At 43.7% G+C, this 16198-nt stretch overlaps 2 protein-coding genes across 3 annotated transcripts; one reads left to right on the forward strand and one right to left on the reverse strand.

The window, feature by feature from the left end:
- The first annotated feature begins 9609 nt into the window (after positions 1-9609).
- chrm5a (cholinergic receptor, muscarinic 5a) lies at positions 9610-11324 on the forward strand. 2 transcript variants are annotated; one of them, XM_056426419.1, is made up of 2 exons: positions 9742-10324; positions 10499-11324. In XM_056426419.1, exons 1-2 carry the CDS (start codon positions 9757-9759, stop codon positions 11182-11184), a joined length of 1254 nt encoding a protein of 417 aa, XP_056282394.1. In that variant the 5' UTR covers positions 9742-9756; the 3' UTR covers positions 11185-11324. The 2 variants fall into 2 exon arrangements, with proteins under 2 accessions (XP_056282393.1, XP_056282394.1); XM_056426418.1 differs by having other exon boundaries at positions 9610-11324.
- A 641-nt stretch (positions 11325-11965) lies between these two features.
- On the reverse strand, positions 11966-16187 carry zgc:194887 (uncharacterized protein LOC571819 homolog). The gene is made up of 3 exons (XM_056426421.1): positions 15739-16187; positions 15476-15631; positions 11966-14806 (listed from the first exon to the last, which is right to left on the reverse strand). Exons 2-3 carry the CDS (start codon positions 15618-15620, stop codon positions 14112-14114), a joined length of 840 nt encoding a protein of 279 aa, XP_056282396.1. The 5' UTR covers positions 15621-15631; positions 15739-16187; the 3' UTR covers positions 11966-14111.
- Between the last annotated feature and the right edge of the window lie 11 nt (positions 16188-16198).

A 16198-nucleotide genomic window follows, 5' to 3' on the forward strand; every position in this document is an offset into this window, starting at 1 on the left:
TGTTGCTACGGTCGCTCCCACTTCTCTTCAGTGTTGAGTGTTTAGCTATTTAAATTGACCCGTGTTACCTGCCTGTTTTTTTAAAACTACCAGCTGTACATTTTGTTCTTAATTAAATTAATTGAACTCTACCAGCTGCTTACGAATCTCCGCACCTGTCTTTGGGTCCCATCCTGTTATTGGTGCATCGTGCCCGCTTGTTCCTTTTCCAACACACACTCACATGAGCACACAGATTAGCCGAGGTCGCGTCCAGACAAGGTCGTGGTTGTTGACGCAGGAGTGTCTGAGGAGCTGGTGTTGGGTGTCCTCAGAGGAGTGCAAACCACAAGTCCACAATAGCAGCTCAGTCAAAGCTGCCTACCAACACATCTCCTCTGTCTGGGCAACATTAAAGTTGCATTGTAGAGAGGGAGAGCTCATGTGCCAGCCCGCCCCGGCTGATTGGTACAGAGAGGAGTACAAAGGTAGCTCTCGTTTACTGTTCGTCAGTGGCGTGGATACTGCTTCTTGATTCTAATTCTGTAAGCACTTATGCATTCATGACCCCCAACATAGCTTTGATCAAATATGAAATAACTTGCTTAAAAGTCACACAATCATCAAAAAGGCTTTTAACGGATGGAGGCAGAAACACATTGTGTATCTCTTGATCTCAGAAACCAGTATTTTATACTCGGGGATTAAAGCGAGCGCCTCTGTTGGGGGACTAGTAAATCCACTGAAGCAGAACAAGGTATTGGCAAATCGTTGTCAAAGAGGAGTTGTTGCTCGGGGCCAGAGGGAGACCGGACAAAAGGAATCGGCAGGCACACATTTGTTGCACATCAACGCCTTGAGAAGGACATCAGAAGAGTCCATTCGTTAAGCCAGTGTGGAGAGACCTGTATACCGGGGATCAACTAGATTAAAGGAGGCTCCGAAGTGAGCTATTGATTGTTTCTGGGTATTCTGCTGGATCTTTATTGTTTATGAGGATAACACGCGAATTTGGCAAATAACAAATCAAGAAAAGTATCAGGCCAATATTAAATTAAATGTAGCTAATTTGTCAAGTTTCAGTTCAGGAGCAGACCTCACAGCACGAACACTTTCAGAGTAAAAGAATAGATAGCCGTCCTACACCGTGTAGAGGCAGACTTATTTATTTAGTTGCCATCATGGGTGCACAATTGGGTCAGGACTCAGGAGATAAACAAGCCCCTGTGGACTGTTGACGGATGCAATCCATCTCCGGCTGTGTTGATGTCCTTCCCCATCTTGTCTCTCTCACAGGCACGCAGCAAGCAGACAGTGACCTGTGGAAAAAGCAAGCCATGCCTTCAGGATGCAGATGAGCAGAGAGGAGGAGGCCTGAATGATGCCATGACATCTGCTTTCATTAGAAGCCTTGTGAATATTGTTTTCCAGAGAGGATGAGCTGAGGATGACATCAACATTTTAGAAAAAGCCCTTTTAGGTTTCTGGTATTGGAAAACCATTATGTTTTGGCATACAGTAAATGTCAAAGGTCAAGGGCTTCATGTGACTTACTGGTTTAAAATCAGTTTTTAATGAGAAAGTTTAATAATGCATAAGCCTGACATTATTTCAAACAGACTTTTGGGATTTAATCAATTAGACGGATCCTGCAAATATATTCAATATGAATGAGCTTGTAAGGCACGTCGGTGTACGCACCTGCTTTCTGAGTGTGAGTGTTAATGTGAGGCTATATCAAACACATGACGACGCTGTAAACGTTGTGTCGGTCAGCGGTTTAACAGCAATGATGAGCCAGGTGTCTGTCCTTTGGCCAGATGCCTGGAAATGGCTTTAAATTAGAGCGTTAGCCGGGGTGGAGCGGCGGGGGGAGATGCACAGCGGTCTGTGGAGCAGACCTAGCTGGATTTTCATGAATCGCATCCATCATGTCATCGACATTTAGCTCTGACCTAGTCGCAAAATCATTTCAGAGCAAGAGCTGCATTATGACGAATGTCAAGATGAAATATAGTGTCGTCTATCTATAGTCCGCTAACCAGCTTCCTCTGCAGCTTTTGTACCTGCTTTTTCTTATTATTACTATCAACTTATATCTCCATTCTTTTTACTCCTTTATTTATTCTCTGTTGCGTATTGTGAGGCACTTTGTGAGCTCTTATTCTAAATAGTAAATTTTTATTTACTTATCCAGATAGTTTGCAAACAAATGCATTTTATTTCAATGAGTTGAACCTTTTAGTCGTGTGACCCTTCAAAGTAAAGCACTGTTGACACGATTCGTTGTTTTACAAGAAAAAAAGCGTATTTTCTGGTGTTTTTATCCTCTCAAACCACGTTATTAGACTACACAATGCATCAGCCGTACTCTATATCCAGATCTTAGAAATTAAGAAAAGTTGATAATTCTCTGCAAAAGAGTGGATCAAGACAAGAGACAATTTCTTCTCGTGACCTTGTGAAAATGAGCATGTGTCCCTCCAGTATAATTGACCATTTAAAGTAATGCAATGGAAGCAACTAGATGTATTGGTATTATTGTATCTCTAAGGTGATTTGATGGGAGCTCATGGGACAGATCGGCAACCATCGTCTGGATTAAAACATAAGGACTTTACAGCTATCCAGGTCAGCCGCCAGACGAATAATTCCCCAATCAGCACAATGACATGCATGCTGTACATACACACGCACACACACTCACACACGCACATTCAAAGGTCCCAATGAAACACATCTGTCACTTCAGTAGTCTGCTTATCTGGCCCGGCCATGTCAGCGCCCTCCCGTGAGAGCACAGAGGCCGCGTGGTGCTTTATGCTCTGCAGATGAGTTTGCCGATGGCCACAGCGCTGGTCAAACACGGTCTCTTCGGGCTTCTCTGTCCAGCACGTCAAAAGACAAGCCGTTGGACGTAATTAATGCTGCGTGTGCTAAAACCACACAAAAGCCAGTCTTGGCTTTACTGCTCTGACTGAACACCACCCTCAACACCTCCACACATACTCCCTCCCGCCCCCACACCTTCCAAAGCAAACCCCGAGAGTTCACCCAGCCGCCGCCTCCTTCTCCCCCTCCTTCTCCCACTCCTTCTCCCCCTCCTTTCCCCCCTCCCACCCTCCCTCTGTGGTCTGAGCTGCATGCTCACTGTCCCGAAACACGATGAACCATTCAGCCCTATGGGAATTTCTCCTCCCAGCCAGCTAACGTCAGCTACATCTGTGTCTGTCAGCCAGAGGAGGTGCAGCGGTTGCAGAGCGGCGGTTGCAGAGCGGCGGTTGCAGAGCGGCAGCAGCAGTGACTTGGCTCAGGCGTCATGCAGCCTCTCAGTGACATTCTACTTCCACTGAGGCAGCTCATCCAGCTCAGCTCTCACAGGGAGCAAAAGTTCTCTCCTCTCTCTTCGGCTCCTGAGCACGTTGTACTAATTTCTGGATGACTGAGGAAGGATGCTGTTCAACTTGAAGATACTTTTCTCGTCTGGACGCACGGTGGCTGTGTCGGATGGCCGGGTGGGAGCGTGATGCTGTACTCTGCACCTCTTGAGCAGGGATGACCGGAGCCTCCTGGTGTCCACCCTCAACCTGCTCTTCGTCCTCTTTCTCCTCTGCCTCCGAGCTCACTCTTTTCCCCTCTGGCATGCGGGGGTCAAGCGGGCAGGATTTTCCCCATCCACCTCAATCCTCTCTCCAGCTGTGTTGTGAACCTGCTCCGCAGCGCCACACTTGACCCGAAGGCTTCCCAGGCAAAACAAAGGAATTAACCATGACCTTTACTCTCTAGGAGACGCATTGTGCCCTGTGAGATGTGATGGAAGTTCACTGTGGGTATGTGCATCTTTTATCCTTCCTCTTTACATCAGTGACCTGTTTCACAGGTGATTGAATATGCACTTTTTGATTGATGCATAAAGACATGACCTGGATTTAAGGGGATGCAGCGTCATGTGTGCACAAGTGCATGTCTGAGAGGTCCCGGCATGTATTTTTAATGTAGCCTTTTAACCGTAACGAAAGCAACAGAGGATGTGCTGCTGGAAAGACGGCTGTGCTTCTCTTCTTCTGGGAGTCTTGGTGTACAGAAAAATGCTGTACATTAGATCGGATATGTATTTATTTAGCCGCATATCTGAGACATTTTAAAGTCTCAGAGTTATTTCTGATTACCTTGAAAATGTGTGTTGTTGTGTGAGTCTGTAAATATCTGCTCTTCACATGGCAGCAAGTCTATTTCACACACACACGTCCATCTTCAACATATTTCTGTCTCTTAGGCAGCAGTGAATCCAATGGCATGGCACACAGCCCTCACAATCTCCCTTTACACTTTAAAATATCTGAAAATGCCAAAAAGATATCCTTATTTCAACTGTTTGATTCCGTTTTTTAAACAGCCTTTCTTATTTCTCTCCAAAACATTAAATCAATCAATATTTTCTCAGAAAGTTGAAGCACCAGGGTCCCACTGCCTTTCCCCTCCTTCTCTTTGATTAAGTGTTAATGACAAAACACAAAAGGATTAAGCAGTGAAGCGTGATTTTAACGACTCCATCCAGTCCCCACAGATCTTAGGATCTTATGAGGTGCTGCAACAAATGGACAAAGGTGCTTAAAAAGCTCTGGAAGTCGTCGTAATAAAATAAGTCATGGTGTGGTGGGTTAGAGGAGATCATGGCGAAGTTGAAGACCCCAGACTTCACTGTTTTTGTGCAGCAATTTCACCTTAAATGTCGTTGTTTGTGAAATAGTGAATGGTAGTTTAGAAGTTGTCCAGCAGGGATAAACTATGGCATCAGATAATTTACTTTATTTCATATTTAGTGAGCTAGATTTTAAGCACATTAACAATCTGAGAGAGAAGCTTAATGTCCAGCGTTATGAGTGTACCCCCAAGGTGCCACACTTCCACCATTTAACTGAAAATGAATGTTTAAACATGAAGGTTGTTCAAACTATTATAGTGACATCAGCAGAGAGAAAATGAGGTGTGTTATGAGTTGGTGAAAACCATCAAGGGAGAGGTTCAAACAGCGACAGACATATTGAGAAAAGTATTCATAAAGGAACACAAATGAGTTTAGAGCCACATCATTATCCAAATGATTGGGCATTATAAAAATGTTGTTGTCGCTCATAAAAAAGAACTCCTCGATACATTAAGCATTCACGTCTTATTCCCTTAAGTACCTGCCAAAACCACAGGGGCATTCATAAGCAGATCATAAAATCAATTTAATGATCATCATTTCTCTTCGGGGGAGAGATGCAGCCTTAATTCATTTATTTCTTCTTTTAAACTAACAGAAGGGAACACATTTATTCCTTTATAAACAAAAGGCAGAAAAGTGCATTCATATTTTAATTTGCCTTAAACGCCGGCCCACTGATAAATAATTCAGGTTGCATGTTTAGGAGCCATATCTTGCCTTGCACATTTATAATCCTCTTCATTCTCCTGCACACACAGAACGATTCAAGCATGTCTCCGGTTCTCATCCAGGACGCTACGTATGCAGGAATCTGACCCACGGGTCAGCGGGCTGACGATAAGATGCTCGCCCTAGTGTGCCAGAAAGCTCTGGGCTGATTTGCATATCATACATACCCAACTTGGTGTCCTTGGCTTTGACTTTTGCTCTCTCCTTCTTCTTCTATTGGTCTCTCTCATCTTCTTTCCTTTCTTCCACAAAAGCCACACACACACACACGCGCGTGCACACACACACACATGCACACACATGTGCTTCTGCCGTGCTGCAACCACCGTCGAGTGCAGATAGAAAAAGGTTACGTAGGACTGGGGGGCCTGGTGGGGGCCAGTGTGCGGAGCAGCTGCACAGGAGCACCCATGGCCAGGTGCCAGAGGACCTGCAGGGAGCAGAGCTGCATTCAGCATGGAGACCCAGGGCAGATGTTCATCTGTCCTCACCCACAGACCACCGGCGGCTCTGATAATCACTGAATCAATGACTTACTTACTTTTAGACTCATGCATTCAGCTCTCGTGATATTTTAGGTGGTAGTCTCAGACTCTTATGATGTATCTGTAATGCGGATGTTTTCGTTTGGCACTGATTTATACGAATGGGTATCATTTCCTTATTCTTTTACACCGCATAACCACAATACAGGAGGTCTGCAACCAGATATCCTGCAGCGTTGTCTTTGTTTTTCACAACAGCCTTTTTTACCACTCAGCATCACCAAGCTCATACCTTTAGACAGCTAACTGCATCCATAAAAAGTTCAGAAACAGGCCACAAGGGACCACATTCCCTATTTATAGCGATGTAGAGTCCATGTTTACACTCTGAGCTCTGCGTGTACCATTAGGACGCTTCCTGCTTCGATTAAGAAGCTATTTGCAAGCTTGACTTGCTCTACCTGTTGAGGTCAAGAGGTAAAACAAAGCTATTCTAGTGCATGTGTGGGTGTGTTTGTGTACTTGTTTCTTAAATGTGTGCCTGTCAACACTAATTAATAGTGTGTTAATCACTGATGGTTCAGCCCATTTTCTTTTTGTTCTGAAAAAGGAAAATAAAAATAGAAAGCTATTTTGGTTCAATTCCTGCTACACTGACTCGAGTCCCTACAGTTTAAAATGAGTCATAGAACACCAAAAAGGAAGAGTTATGCAGGTAAGACATGTTTTTATAGGCCAACCCAGGACGTCAGTATCTCACTGGTTCCCCCAACAGAAAGCCAAAGGGATTTTCTATTGGATTTTGGATTACTTCAGAAACTCTTTATCGACTGACGTATTGTATATTGTCACGCAAAAGGTTGAAAGCTCTTAAGCTTGTGTTAAGCAGAGACCTTATCTCGGCCATCTAACCAAACACACATTGAAAAAAACATCGCCTTTGAGACAAGGCAAACAGAAGTGTTTGAATACGAACTGATTTCTGGGGTTTAGGCTCATTCCTGAAGCACATTGTCAATACGACCATCGGGCCTGTTCTGGATGTTCAAGCTACACGCCATCGACGGAAACTGCTACGGTTTTTGTGTTTAGCTGCAGTAATTGTTTAAACATCATAGTAAGAAATGATGGAGAGTAATTAGTCAGAAAAAAATCACCGTGCAGTTGAGACCTCATAAGTATTTCTGCGAAGGTAAACGATAAGCAAATTACAACGGTTTCTTCATTCCAGGAAATAAAAGAATTATGTAGACACATTCAGGACACCTCCAGTGTAATGGTGTGGGGATTTGAGGGATGTGATATGAAATGCCATTCTCCAACAAGATAAGGAACAATCCAAGTCCTGCAGGAGGACCCCCTGAGTGACTGGAATGTTATTTGTGTGGGCCTCAGGCGGCGGCTGCTGGCACTGCTGCTAACCTGGCACTGTCGACAATGAGTGAGGAAATTATTTCTCAATTACCGGGTAGTGACTTCGTCCAAAGCGTTGCATTGTGGGTTAAATTGCAATACATTTTAGGAGAAGCTCAGCATGAGAGATCTTCTGGGTACAAGAGACACTAGAAGAACGGAGCGGAATACTCTGAATGTGGTTTTATTGCCAATTGTTCTTCACACTCAAAGGAAATTGCTTTGGTGTCTTGGTGCACAAGAATAAACATAGTTCTAAAAAGTCAAGAAACAGATAAAGAATTATAATTAAATAAAAAACACACATTTGCCAGCTGTCATCTGGCTGACAAGCCGGAGGTTCAATTGCCCCACGCCATATGGGGATTCTCTCTGTGGAGATGATCTTCCCCAAACTTCCCTGTTGCTCCACACTGAGAGCTTCACGGTCTCTGCCTCCTTGATGCTGGTTGTACTGATTATTTCCAATAGAAAGTACAGACTTCTGTGAGATGCTGGGCTGTGACATTGCTTCCCTCATTCTAAGCAGAGCAACATATACGGCTGAAAACCAATGGAGCAATGCCCGTGTATTTCCAAAGATAGGAGTGAGAACTTGTCTCTCAGCATCGCGTCACAGACTCGCCTCATGCTCAAACACTGTATCGCCGACATGGACACAAATCTGTGTTTCCCCCACAGAATATAATCACGAACATATACAAATGTACTCACACCAAGAGGATGTAATGCTGCTTCAATACATTTTATAAAAGCTATTACAGTCATGTATTTGTCGGTCATGAAATTCAAGACATTGAACCATAGACATTCCCTTTGATCTGTTTCACACACATGTCCAGCTTGGAAAGGGTCGGGGTGAAATGTGCACACCACCCGATTTGTGCTGTGAGTGTCCATATGTGGAGGGTGTTTGCTGCCCCCTACTGGTACAGGGTGAGTCGTTACCTGTGAGTGCTGCGCGTGCCTGATAGTGTAGAGTAGACAGATAGATGTGTGTTGATTAGTTGTTGACTACAAGTCCAAACCCTATTAAGAAAATTGCTGACAACATGACTTTATGTACTTAGTTGGACAAAAGCTTGAAGAGTGAATTCCACAGACTGTCCGCAAAGAAACATATTTGCTTAATTGACTATTTTAGTGCTATAACTCTAAACATTATAAGTCTACACTGCAGAAAAAAAGGAATGTGTTGCATGGCTGACAAGTTAGCTGTCAGTGAGCTTGAAATCTAGGGAGATTTGTATGTTTCGCTCACCTCAAAGTTTGGCACAGACAACATCTTCTGCATCAATTTCATGGCTGAATGCACAGCGTGGGGACACTTATATCTTATATATTTCATGTCTTTATTTCTTCTTACAGTAATTCAGGGGATATTATGTTGACACATTTGACTGATAGTAAAAATCGATTCCTCGTTATTAATACATTTGATTGACGATACAATATATACTATTGCTGGTAAGGGCTCCACCTCCCAATGATTCTGTGCAGTGATTAGTTCGTATACAGAATGGACGGAGTAAACCTAAAAAATAACAAAAATCACTACCATCATTGGTTTATTGAAGGATTTTTCATTTTACAATACACCAGAATTATCTTCCATATTGTCATAAAGAAATGGCCTGCTTAGTGAGCTATAACTTGAGTTTATGCTCTACTAATATAACAGCAAAGAGCAGCTGTGGCTACTGATGTAGCTTACCACCACCGGGATGACTGTGTGTGTATGACTACTGGACTCTGTAAAGCGACTTCGGGTGCCTTGAGAAGCCCTATATAAAATAAATGATTATTATTATTATTATTAAGAGCAGAGAATAATATTATGTAACGACCTGGATTTGTTAAATGTGCCACAGATGTTTGCAGAGATTTCCTAAAACACGCCATATGCGTGAACTCGCCTGATTTAATTGTGCGAGTTGCATTATGTAAAAAAGCTGAGTGAAACTTTTCCAGGAGATGCAACTGAAACATAATAAAGAAAACAATGCCAATACCAAATGCATGTCTAATTCACTAAAGTGAACGCTTTCTTCGGTTCAGGATGCGTGACAAACACTGGTTTGACATACTTTAAAAGAGCAAAACATGAAGTTTGCATATTCTGTTTCGTGTCAAGCAAAGTGTGAATATGTGACGCTCAACATTGATACGAATAAACTAACTTTTCTTTCAAGGGATGAGGAATAACATGTTCCTTCTTTTCTCACCAGGAGATCTTTCTGAAAATGACAAACACTCTCGTCGTCGTTGGATTTTGATCAACACAAGGAGACCATGGAGGGAGATAGTGTCCTGAACTCCACTGTAAACACCAGCACGATAGACGTCCACCTGGCCCCCCACAGCCTGTGGGAGGTCATCACCATTGGGACTGTGTCGGCCATCGTCAGCCTCATCACCATCGTGGGGAATGTTCTGGTGATGCTCTCCTTCAAGGTCAACAGCCAGCTGAAGACTGTGAATAATTACTACCTGCTGAGTCTGGCAGCTGCTGACCTCATCATAGGTGTTTTCTCCATGAATCTGTATACCTCGTATATACTGATGGGCTACTGGGCCTTAGGGAACCTCGCTTGTGACCTGTGGTTGGCGCTTGACTATGTCGCCAGTAACGCCTCGGTGATGAACCTGTTGGTGATCAGTTTTGACAGATACTTTTCCATTACCAGGCCTCTGACCTACAGGGCCAAGCGGACTCCCAAACGAGCTGGGATCATGATTGGTTTGGCCTGGCTGGTGTCTCTTATTCTGTGGGCCCCTCCTATTCTCTGCTGGCAATACTTTGTGGGGAAACGGACTGTCCCCGAGAGGCAATGCCAGATCCAGTTCTTCTCTGAGCCTGTGATAACCTTTGGGACGGCCATTGCTGCCTTTTATATCCCTGTATCAGTGATGACTATCCTCTACTGTCGGATCTACAAGGAGACAGAGAAGAGGACCAAAGATCTGGCGGAGTTGCAGGGGGTTAACTATCCCACTGACACTGGGGTCCCCCCGCCTCAGAAGACCATCATCAGATCCTGCTTCAGCTTTAAATCAAAGTCGGCTTCACACGACAGGAATCAAGCCTCTTGGTCCTCCTCCAGCAGAAGCAATGCAGCCAAATCCGCAGCCACCACCAACGACGAGTGGTCCAAAGCGGGTCAGCTGACCACCTTCAACAGTTCTGCCTCGTCCGAGGACGAGGACAGGCCTGTGTCTCCAGAGGTCTTCCGGCCCTCCTTCAGGGCCCAGGCTTGTGAGCCCATCAAGGGTGGAGTGGGCAGTGAGAGCGAGCAGCTCAGCAGCTACGAAGAGGACAGCTTCTTCCAGACGCCACCCAAAAGCAACTCTCAGAAGAGCGGCAAGTGCGTGTCCTACAAGTTCAAGCCCGTGGCCAAAGACGCTCCCGTGGAGCACCACGGCAAGAACGGAGACACCAAAATGGCGTCGTCGACGTTCTCCTCCGCCGAGTCCGTGAGCGTCCCGTCCACCTCCTCGACATCGAAGCCCATAGACGCCACGCTGAAGAACCAGATCACCAAAAGGAAGGTGCTGATCAAGGAGAGGAAGGCAGCGCAGACTCTCAGCGCCATCTTGCTGGCCTTCATCCTAACATGGACGCCCTATAACATCATGGTGCTTATTTCCACCTTCTGCTCAGACTGCATTCCCCTCTCACTCTGGCATCTGGGCTACTGGCTGTGCTACGTCAACAGCACCGTCAACCCCATGTGCTACGCCCTTTGTAACAAGACTTTCCAAAAGACTTTCCGCATGCTCTTACTTTGCCAGTGGAAGAAGAAAAGGATTGAGGAGAAGCTGTACTGGTATGGACAAAACCCCGTGGTGAGCTCCAAGCTGACATGAGCGAGTATGTTTTTTTAAATGGTGTAAATTATATGTTTGCACTAATAATCGTGGCTATATGAACTTTAATTCTACACAGTATTAAAAGTAAGAATATTTTATCCTGGGGCTAGTTACATTTTCAATGTTCAATTAAGTTGCTCATTGATTAGTTGGTCGATAATTACTGCTCCCACATTGGAAATGCAAAAACATTAAACAATGTAATCAGTGACACTGTAAATAGATTCTAAAATATAAAAAAATACCAGTATTTTTACATCAAAAGCTTTTGGATATTGTACTATATTTTTATCAAGATGCACAGTTTGAGATCTTGAGTGTGATAAAATTGCTCCAATGTTTTTGTTTGAAAGCCGGTATCCTCCCCTGAACTAGTACTCTTACACCCAAACTGTCATAACACATGCAGTTGTATTCTGTAGGTATTGTCTTTGTATTGAGATTGTACATTTTGGAATTGAGGTTTTGTTTTGAAGGGCTAATCCATGTCGTCCCGATGTCAGAACCTGCTTGCTAAGTCAAGATTGTAACTTGATGATGCCTTTTCACATGTGCCATTCATCAGATATGGGAATATAGCTTCAGCTTTGTAGTTTTCACATTTTATCTGCTGCATTTTCTGTCCTGCAAAATCTCAACATAAATAAAATTACAAATATTACTGAACGGTTCAAGTGCAGCCCACAACCCTCACAAAATAACTTATTTCACTCAAACTACACATCACAAACTTGCTCAACAATGTCAGTGTTTACAAACATTGGGGAGGATTCAAGAGTGCACTGTGTTTATGATAAGTTTATTAGTTTTCATCCTCAGGATTCTTTCATTTTCCATAAGCATTGAACTACAGTATTGTTTTTCTGAATATCTATTGCTAAATAAATACGCCATCATCTTCATTGTATTTCTGGCAAACTTGTAGTGTACTGTGACAAATAACATGCTCGTGAAATGTTTCTTTGTGTCAGCTTTGGATGGGAGCTATTTCACATGCGTCATAAGCAGTGTTGGGCAAGTTACTGAAAATTAGTAATTAGTTACAGTTACTAGTTACTTCTTTTAAAAGTAATTTAATGACTTTACCAGTTACTGTATATCAAAAGTAATTAGTTACTAGGGAAAGTAACTGTTAAGTTACTTTTATGTCTGCTTTTTTAATGTAATGAACAGTACTGAACAGTCAAACACAATAAACATTTTTTTAGACCTATTTGTTGCAATCAACAGGGCAACAGGCCTTCAAATCAAGCAGTAGTACAAAAGTCCCTTTTAATACTTAACTTAATACAAAATAACTGTCTCAGTCATTTAACAGTGTTTTTTTTTACCACATTAGGCCCAATGAAATAAAAGTGATTGGCCTACAGTATTAACACTAATTAAAAGAGAAAACAAAGGTGCCTTGAGGTGCTGCATATAATTGAATATGTGATTTAACAAAAGGTTAACAAAATGTTTTAACAAACATGCCTCATAAGGCAAAGCTAAATATAGATAAGAGATGAGATTCTCAACAAATGTTAAAATGGGCTAACAAGTCTCATCTCTCACCTCTGACCAGTAGCCACAACATTGCTAGCTCTCAAACCAGTTATTGTACCTCAAGAGGAGAAGCTTCTCAAACTTTTGATCTGAGAGCCTATTCAATATCAATATTATATATCAATATTTGCATAATATTTGCAAAGTCTATGGATTGCCATATTTTGGGTGATATAAAAAGGCTAATATTTTAATTCAATTTAATATTTTGCTTGGGAATAGGTTGACAACGCTACAATGATATTAATCAAGGCTACAACGTTAGCCGAATAGTTATGTTGCTAATCATTAGGCCTTTGTCTCTCTTGACCAGTTGCCACTTGTGTTTGTCCTCTTGAAAATAAATCTGTAAGCTTGGCACATTTGGCAGCATCCTCCTCCAATGCCTTTCTTTTTTTCAACCTGGCTTTTTCAGCCCCTCCTGCCCTCTTCCTCCCGTCCATCCTCCCTGACGCGTATCGTTGCGGTCGGGCCGGCCCAGCTAACAGGAGCTGAGAAAACTTTTTGGAAAAGACAGCTAAGGATCGAACCAACTCTATTTTGGAGGGGTGAACTTCCTCGCATGGGACACCAGTTGTACCATGCGAGGAAGTTCTCCTCTCCCAAATTGAGTTGGTTGGTTCCATAATGGACTGAACCAACTCTATTATTTGGGAGGGGTGAACTTCCTCCCATGGTACAACCCATGCAGAGGCTGCGGTGTCAGAATGCGGAACGTGTGTAGCCCACTTTAAGAGAAGATGGACTAACGTGACAAATGTCAACAAATTCTCGACCGGCCCAGAAGTGAAGCGGCCCACCGGGAACTTTCCCGATTCTCCCGATTACCCACCCCGGGCCTGAACTAAAGTAGGCCTATCTTGTCTTCTTGTCTGCAAGTGTTCATTTTTCACAAAAGAGACTAACGCGAGTAACGAACTCATTTAAATTTCAGTAATTGTAACTGCGTTAATTGATTAAAAAAAATACTTCGTTACATGCTCGTTACCGTTAAAAGTAGTGGAATTACAGTAATGCGTTACTTTGTAACGCGTTACTCCCAACACTGGTCATAAACTATAATGTCATGAAACACTTGTTTTTTGTAACTGAAAATAAAAAAATCTGCATTTGCAAATTGGGGAATGAGGAGTTGCTTCGCTTCATGTGTTGTGATCGATGGAGACAAAGCTAGAGCTAAAACCCGACTGCATTTGTATACTATGTTCCAAGTTTGTGATTCATTTTCTTGCTCTCAGTATGTTGTGATCATGTCCATGCAATTCTGAATAAAATGTGGTAAATTGGATGTCCAGAGAAACTGAGTGATGTAGCTTTTTGAAGTGTTTATTGCTAAAAAAACTAAACTTTCGGCCCTCAAAACCACAAACCCTGTGTCCTTATAGCTCATCCTTCCTGCAGTCCGTACTTTGAATCAGTTTCACTGTGTCCGTGGGTTTCACCATCATCCACGCGTACTTGCACAGTCGCTCCTTGTTGCAGTCCTTCTGCCAGTAGATGACATTCCTGCGATTGAGGTTGGCACCAGCACAGGCGTCGTACCACCAACCTCCTCCCGGCACCCCCTGAAACTCCAGCTGAGCACAATTTTGAAAGTAGTTGTCATTGTCTCTGTCTTTAGTGGTGAACCTCTGGTTGTCATGCAGGTAGTTCTCCGTGTCCAGGGTCATCGCGTCTACTGCTGTTCCCTGGAACAACCCCAGCCTCAGCCTGTATGCTGACGATTCATCCTCCACCAAGAACGGATCATACTCCCCCGTCTTCGTGATGGCGTCTCGGTCCACCAGCTTTACTCCCAGTTTAAAGCGCCCGGGGCCGAGGGTGAGCTGATGAAGGTATTCGTTCCCGAGCCAGTGATTACCGGTTACAGCCCCAAAGCCATCTTTGTATTCAGCCCAGGTACGATCGAAATTCACGCTGCTATTGACGGTGATATGCTGCACCACGGTCCAGCCTCCCTCCTGCATAGCACAGTAGGCCACGATGGGGGAGTCAGCTGGTTGGATCAGGTACACTCCGTCTCTGGCTTGGCCCGAAGACGTCATCAGCATTTCATGGCAGTCTCTGGGCAGCACTGTAGGTAAATAAACACATCAGGCCGAACTGTGGGGGAGATATGTCCAGATACATCACAGCAGTGCGAGGGATTTTAGAACTTGTTTTTCTTCTGACGAGTATTTTTATGTTTCATTACACAAACGTGAAATCACAACGACATCTTTTCTCATTTAAAGGAATAATTTGACATTTCGCTTTCCTGTCAAGAGTTTAATGACAGGAAATGACTCTGCTAGAAAATTAAAAAACAAACGTCCAACTATTGATTTGCTCCCACTCTGCGCACAATTTGAAAACATCCACCTTTAGCGCTCCCACTGGTCGTGTCCTTGTGGTAAATAGCAATGCCAGGAAGGAGCCATTACATTGATTCTCAATGTCTCCCAGGTAAACATTTAAAACCTTGATCAATAGTGAAACTGTTACAGCTGCTCGTCTGACAAACTGTCAAACTCACATACACAAATCACTTCACGGGTTGGACTCTAACACGTGTCATTAATGAGTCACTGAGCAATTTCTACAGGCTGGAATTTGACCCACACCCACACTGATAATCTGAGATGCAGATAATTCACAAATGTTTAAGCAATCACAGGAATTGTGGGCAAAACGGATTATTGAGGTCAAACAAGCAAATCAAGCAAAAAGTCCAAATGAAAGTGAAAGTCAAGCTGATACATACCTCTCATCCCACGGTTCAGGACCACGTTGTGCTCATCTGGGAGAAGGAGATTCAGGTTCTCAGCTTGGAGATGCTCCGTGTCGCCTCCAGTCCCACCGAGCAGCAGCAGGGCCGCCGCTGGCAGCCAGCACATCACACACGCCATCCTTCACTTTCCTTTGTCGTCAGACGACAGCAGTGTTTTAGTTATTGATCCATACTCCTGAACTCAGTGGACGTGAGAAACAACACACACAACCTTACTGTACTAAAGAAAGTGTTACCTTGAGTGAAGACCCCTGGATGAGGCTGCAGTGGAGAGATACCGGTACCCGAGTCCTCTCCCACGCGCCGACTGTGGTTGTCTAAACTTTCTGAATGAAAAGCACCTGAATACGAACTGGGCCGTCTACAGCTGAGAGTTCACTGAATGGCAGGTCCTATCACACAAGCTTTCTCCTGCCCGGTTACAGCTGGACTTCAGCCTCAGGTTCTCAATGACAGACACCAACCAGCCACTTATCGGTGTCAAGTGAGATAAACCCTCATGCAAATGAAGCTCTGTGAGCCCATATCTCTGACATACCTAAATCACGTAAAGACTGAAGTAGGCTAAAGTCCAGATGAGACTGAATTGTAGGGGATCAACTGAAATGTGTTGCTGCCCATCCAGTTTATTTATTTAACTGTACTTGAGGTGAAGCCCAGTGTTTGGTTAAAGTACAGCACGAACAGTTTGGAAAC

Source organism: Pseudoliparis swirei, chromosome 11 (genome assembly GCF_029220125.1).
Source record: "Pseudoliparis swirei isolate HS2019 ecotype Mariana Trench chromosome 11, NWPU_hadal_v1, whole genome shotgun sequence".
NCBI lineage: Eukaryota > Metazoa > Chordata > Actinopteri > Perciformes > Liparidae > Pseudoliparis > Pseudoliparis swirei.